General features: G+C 46.0%; 1 protein-coding gene across 1 annotated transcript; it reads left to right on the top strand.

Moving 5' to 3' along the window:
• The first annotated feature begins 216 nt into the window (after positions 1-216).
• LOC124304041 (uncharacterized) lies at positions 217-5775 on the top strand. Its single transcript, XM_046761981.1, has 12 exons — positions 217-230; positions 669-1345; positions 1415-1506; positions 1585-1806; positions 1871-2013; positions 2080-2243; positions 2304-2389; positions 2462-2583; positions 2670-2885; positions 2954-3227; positions 3299-4290; positions 4964-5775. Exons 2-12 carry the CDS (start codon positions 861-863, stop codon positions 5363-5365), a joined length of 3198 nt encoding a protein of 1065 aa, XP_046617937.1. The 5' UTR covers positions 217-230; positions 669-860; the 3' UTR covers positions 5366-5775.
• Positions 5776-6763: the final 988 nt, after the last annotated feature.

The raw sequence follows: 6763 nt of genomic DNA, 5'->3' as shown, positions 1-6763 counted from the left end.
CGTAGAGACTTGACCCTGTCGCAAAAGTTGCTTGTCAAATTTACCCTGTCGCCGTGTTTCGAACGAAGGTATAAACAGCCAAGACGTAAGTGCCCAACACACGCCTCTGCTGTTCGCCGCAACTCATGAGCTCTATGCATTCGATCACTTTTCATTGACTGGTCAGACTTCGTCCCATGAGTCAGCCGGCTGAAGTGGAAACTCGCGGGTCAGGAAACGAGCGAGAACCGGTGGGTATTCAAAATTGTTTAAATCAGCATTCGAAGTAAAGACCACATTGTGATGTAAAGGAAACGAGTATCCTTGGGGTGAAGTTTTCGCAGAGTTTTAACTGTAATAATGGTACATTGGCACATCTTCACCGACTGACACCAGCTGCGTACGAACATACTCGTCAATAGTTTTATGCAACGAATACAATTTGAATTGAAAATTCAACTTATATACCCGACTATTGAAACGCACAATTACAATAGGTGTAAAAATGGTATGAGGAAAATACGTGTACACTATACATTCGCAGGGTTTATAGTTATACTTGCGCCATCTACGTGGTGCTTGAAATCAAGCAAGGATCGTTGTTCCGGATAATTCAGGTTACAATACAATTCAGCAGCTTCTGGCCTTCCCTTTTGCTCACTCAAGTTAATAAAACAATTCATGTCCAGGTCGAGGCGGTTGAACCACGCTTCAATGACCTCAGCGACATCGATGCAGAGTTATCAAAAAGGTTGGGAGATGCGGGTAGGGATGACCCGGACAAGGTCTTGGAGAGTTTGAGAGACATCCTCGAGGGTGTGGACAAAGCTAACGTGGTGATATCCAAGAAGGCGGAGACCAGTCTGATCGAATTATCAAAAATGACAGAAGATAGCGGGCCGCAGGACGAAGATGACGTCGCGCAAAGGTTGGCGGAAATCGCGGAGGCGAAGAGGAGGATCGAACAGGAACGGGACGATGCCTTGGACGCTGTCAAGGCCGAGTTTCACCCGGGGGATGACGAATCGGAGCGCGTGATAAGTAGCGGCTCGGACGACTCGTTGGAGGAGGTTTGTAACGACGGTGAGCTTGAGATGCCGTTTACAAAATCGGAGGCAGTGGAGAAACTGAGAAGATTAAGGGCCGCGGAGAATCCGGTGGAGTCAATAACCGGTGAAACGGGAGAGGAGGAATTCGCAGAGGAAAAAATCGCCCGGGGAAACGCGATTTACGCAGATTTGGCAAGCTTTGGATCGGACGGCTCCGATTCCGAAGAGTCGATATACGAGGAACTGATGAGGAAGCCGCCGGAAAACTTTATCAAAGGAAAAACGTACGATTACGACGAGAAGAAGCACGGCACAAGGTGACGTAACGATGCCGATTCAATTACGCAGGACTGTTCTAAAGGAAATCGTTTCAACTCTGTCCTTAGAATGACCGAGGAATTCATCCTTAAACACTGCAAGGAAAACAATTTGTACCAGACCCCTTATCTGAACGACGTACTCTACCTCCACTTCAAAGGTGAGACGAAATGATGGCAATCACTGTCGTTGGATACCGTTTAGTGCAAGATTGATATTGAAAACCACGGTTTATTAGGGTTTTCGTTCATTGAGAGTCTCGAACGTTACACTGGCCTGAAGTGTTTGTGGCTTGAAAGCAACGGTATCCGGGAGATAGCGAATCTCGATAACCAAGGTGAACTGAGGTGCCTCTTCCTGCATCACAACTTGATCAGCAAGATCGAGAATTTGGAGTGCCTACCGAAGCTGGACACTCTGAATCTCGCTCACAACAGCATAAGGATGATCGAGAACCTCGGTGAGTCGGATTCCCGTCGAGCGTTCGATAAATTTGTTCAATTCCCGACCGTTTTACCTTTCAGACAGCTTGAGGAACCTGAAGACGCTTCATCTGTCTCACAACTACCTCCGCGAAACAGCCGACTTCGAACACCTTAAAGATTTGGACCACGTCACGATTCTCGACTTGTCGCACAATCGGATCGAATCCTTCGAGGTGGTCGAGGCGAGTGTTAAACTCTCGACACTAGATCGTTTTATCGTTTAACCGTGACTCTCGTTATCCATACAGGTTCTCGGAGCGATGAAGAGCCTTCGAGTAGTCACGCTGACCGGAAACCCGGTGATAAAGTCTATAAAAATGTACCGAAAAACTATGACCCTGAAGTGTAAGAAGTTAACCTACCTCGATGACCGCCCGGTATTTCCGCGGGACCGAGCTTGCGCCGAAGCTTGGTAAGTTGGCAGCGCGGACCTGTCTGAATTGTCGGTCAAGCCGATTTTTATTTTATTTAGGATGCGCGGCGGACCGGAGGAAGAAATTGCCGAAAGGAACCGATGGATCCAGGCGGAACAGAAAAAGATCAACGATAGTGTTGCAGGTAACTTGTAATATCGACACAGACATGTAAAATGGTGATTTGAATGTTGGAAATTGCACTCCGAACCGTTAGCTTTGCTGAGCAGAAAAAAGCACTTCGAGGCAGTGGCGGCTGCTGAAAAGGAGGAAAAGGAACAGTCGGAAAACGTCGAGGCGGCCAAAGGCTGTACCGACTGCAGAGTTTCGTCGGAACTGGTGAGTTGGTGAAATTTAAAACCCTGACAAGGACGCAAGTTAATATTATACTCACCAGTGATTTTGATTCCATGCTGATTTTCCAGCTGGAGGTAGAAGATAGGGTGAAGGCAGTGTCTTCGTCTCCGTCTCCGTCTTCGTCGAGCGACTATGAAAACGAAGATGAACGGGATCACTACGTCGAAGATTTGTCGGGAGTGTGCGAGTCCCAGAGATCGGGAAGTCAAGCTTTGTTGGTAGACTCCGAAAGGAAGGCTTCGGATGAACAGATCAAGGAGCTTCTTCTACCTTGGAAAGCCGAGGTGAGCTTTGGACCGCGAACGCCTAAACTCGTTCGAAATAATAAAAAATACAATGAATTTACCTGCAGATTCGCGCACCAGGGAAACCTCCGAGACTAATTGAAGATATGACGGAGATAAAGGAACATGGTGCTGGTGACCTGGAAAGAAAGCGGTTGGCCCGACGTGTCCTAGACAACAGGACGCACAGAGTAGACCAGGCTTGTTCGCCAGACTCTGACTGTGTCCTCGGCACCGATTTAGGAAAGGAGATTCTGCGGCCGGTTGAGGGTGATAACAACGTTGTCAGGTCGCCCGTATCCGTAAAAAAGGACTGCGTTCTGGTTGAGGATATGAGAAATGGTACTATAGGGCTAAGAGAAAATTATATTTACTGTGATGCTGTATCCTCAGATTTTGATCTGATCTTCTAGTTTCTGCCGAGGGCGATGAATCGTCTGAGGAACCACTGTCAACGTCGGAGAATCACATTAGCTCGCAGCTGAGTTCGGTGCGAGAGGAGATGAAGGAGTTCTGCGAAGGCATCAGGAAGTTCACAGAAGAAAACGGTACCGTCTACAAAAACGGTGAAGTAGTCAGATGTTGGGGGGGCGAGAGTAAACGGAGCGAGGAAACGAATGATTCGAAGTCTCGAGAAGAAACGGGGCAATGGTGGAACACCAAGGAGCGGAAGCAGAGGGTAAGGAAGATCCTGAAGCAGCGGGAAGAAGAGTCCTTGACTTCAGCGATGGGCTCGCTGGTGGTCAGGGGTCCGGAAGACCCAGCCCCCAATCACTTCGAGGTGAAGCAGACGGGGGGCGGTAAACGTGCGCACGAAATCGAAGGCCCTGAAGTCAGCCGAAAAAAGTTGCAGATCGTGGAGGCTGGGGGCGGGGACCCGGAGGTGCCTCGAGGAGCTAACGAGAGCTTCGAGAGCGTGGCCGAGAGGTGCAGAAGACACGTCGTGAGGGAAACCCGGAGGCAAACGGCGAAGCCGTCGCCACTGTTGGACAGCTGCATATCCACGCTGATCCGAGAGACTGGGGAAAAGCTCTCGCTGGAAGAGCGCGAGGATTTCCGGGGCGAATTGGACGACCTGAAGTCGGCCGCAAGTATCTTCGAAACAAACAAGTGTCTGACGCCGTTGGAGACGGGAGAAACAAACGTGGGATCGGCCGATCAACGGACATCAAATCGTTATTCCGGTGACGGTGACTTCGCGACGAATCTTTCTCAGGAGGTTGAATTCCCCGACATGGATGCCGCACTGAGGGCTAGAATCACGAGAAACGTGAACGCGCCGAAAACCCCCGAGCAGAGAGAGCGGGCCAAAAAATCGGCAAGCGCCCTGATGGACAAGTCCAGGGAGGCCATGGCTCGGGGTAAAATGCCGGCGCAAGACTTTGACGTCCACGACTATGCGGAGGTAGGTTAAAATGCAGGCGTGCACATTTCGGGAGGTTATATGTATCTCGTATGGGAACGGACAGTGATACACCGATATAGAATGGCTCATCACTTAGTCCACAGTGCCCATGACTTATTCACCGTATGTCTAATGCCTCTGTGCAGGTATAAAAGTTTGGTCACGACAATGTCAACCGATGAATATGCAATTCGTTTTACTGTGTTAGTGGGACTATGTGGACCTTATTCTGAAATTTTACCACTTGTGCTGTACGGTGAAACCGTGGTATACGTAATAACGCTTCAATGTTTTCGGGTCGTATTAGCTTTCCATGCCCATTTTCCACTGGACACAATCTTTCGTCCATCGAATCAGATTTCAGTGCAATCACCTTCTCCCTTGGACCATTTTTTTTCTATCGATTCATTAAACAGACCGACAAATCAGTTTAACAATTGCTCGATTGGCTTTGCTATGATCGAATGAGTTACGTCACGTGGAGAATGGACGTAAGCAATATATTACCCAACCCAATAACATGCAGCGGCAATCACTTGTATCAGAGCTTCCGCACAGTCTCCTATCTGCAATTCTCTCTGCAACCAGGCCAGGAAAATTGCCAGTATGAATCTCGAGACACGTGAAAAATAATGTTTGGGTACATTTTAACGAACCTTTCTTCTTCGACGAGATACAGGATGCAGCTGCAGCTACGATACAAACGACCCGTCAATTCCGTGGCTTCACGGAGGAGGATCACCGGGAAACGGAGGCCGCAATGAACGAGCAGGACAGGCTTTTGGGATGCGGGAGGAAGTTCGAGATGTTTGGAACCAGTGGTGGTGAGGAGGACGTTTTAAGGGTCGGAGCATCGCCGTTGATCGAAGAGTTGAAACCGAGGCTGCAGGACGAAGGCAAGGATTTCGGAGACGGTGGCCAGCAGAGGTCGTCGGGGCAAAAGGAGGAAGACGAAACCGAGGACGAGGCCAAAGTCGTCCAGCAGCACGAAGTCGAGGACTGCGGTCATGTTGTAGCCAGGAAAGTTACCAAGACTTTGGAGATGCTTGTCGCTCTTCAGGAGAGCAGCGAATAATAATCAAAGAATCACGCGGTCCTACCGCGGCGAGTATCCCAACGCATCGACACTTTGCAACACAAAAACAACCCTACATTCGTTCGTATCTGTAATAATGCAGACGCCTGCATGATGTTGGATGGTGCGGGTAAACGAAGATGGGTCGAAGATATCCTCGCGTCCTACAAAAGAAAGATAATTAATCGATTAACTAATGAGATGAACTAGAAATTATAATTGAATTAATCAGGCGCTCTTCACGACAACTGCACAGGAAGGCAATTTTAGATGTCATTCCAATGCGTTATTATAAGTTTCCTATTTTTTTTTTCAATCATTCATTTTTATAAATTTATTATTCTATGTATATCATATTGGTCTGAGACAAGTTACTAATATTAGTTTGTTGTTGTTACTCTTGTTTGGTTGTTCGCATTTGTTTTTTTTTTGTTTATTTTTTTAGTAATTTTTCAAAAGACTACAATTTATTTGAGTGTAATAATTATTCATCTCATGAATGAGCTATTAAACGAACGATTGTAAACACTATATAAGTATATAGCATTTTTCAAAACTCCTCGCATTCTCTACTTTTTATCTAGAATGTAAGATGGGATGTACGGCAAGCTGTAAATGCCGCAGCGGTTTGAGAAAGAGAAAATTATCACTGAACTGCCGTTACAAATTTTTCCGCAGATATAGACGAGTAATCTAAAAGAGCGAAGAAGCACATAGATACGTGATGTCGTGTATCATGTAACCTCAGTACTTCGTCTCTCTTGTTGTATGTTCATTTGTCACATTAATTATTCTTCACGACGGTGAAGAAGAAAAAAACAAATCAAGCAAACGATCGCATACCATTCGTTTCAAGAACTTTTAAGCAATCAAGGACCTTGAAATTTTTTCCCGTTTTTAATGCTTATTCCTTTTCTAAATTTATTTTTTTGCTAATCTCGCTTTCATTCTGTTTTTATCGTTACCGAAATGAGTTCTGTGTATTACGATATATCATGTCATTATATGCTACACACGCACATACATATAATATTCAATTATATACCCATACCGTGAGTTTTTATAACAGCGAAAAGATTCGGTTGCCTGAATCAGGCGCACGGATCGTTTCGCTGTTGGAAAAACTCTCGTGGAGGTAAAATTCGTGATGACGTGTACGATATATATTATACCTGCACGGAGGGAAAGATTAAAATCAAAAAAGATGAAAATTATTTGAGTCGGGTGACATTCATTTGATTCAACTAAATGCTATAGTCAAATGCGGTGAACATAATACTTACTTAATTCAACAAAATACTTTTGTCCAACGAAATAGTTGTGACAACTTAATATAGAATTGAATCAAGCCTTTGAATGATCATGTTATTATTTTATTCAAGATAACATGGCGCTAGT

The sequence above is a fragment of the Neodiprion virginianus genome, chromosome 4 (assembly GCF_021901495.1).
Source record: "Neodiprion virginianus isolate iyNeoVirg1 chromosome 4, iyNeoVirg1.1, whole genome shotgun sequence".
NCBI lineage: Eukaryota > Metazoa > Arthropoda > Insecta > Hymenoptera > Diprionidae > Neodiprion > Neodiprion virginianus.
The sequence above is the reverse complement of the archived record's forward strand: the minus strand, read 5'-3'. Positions and strand labels throughout refer to the sequence as shown.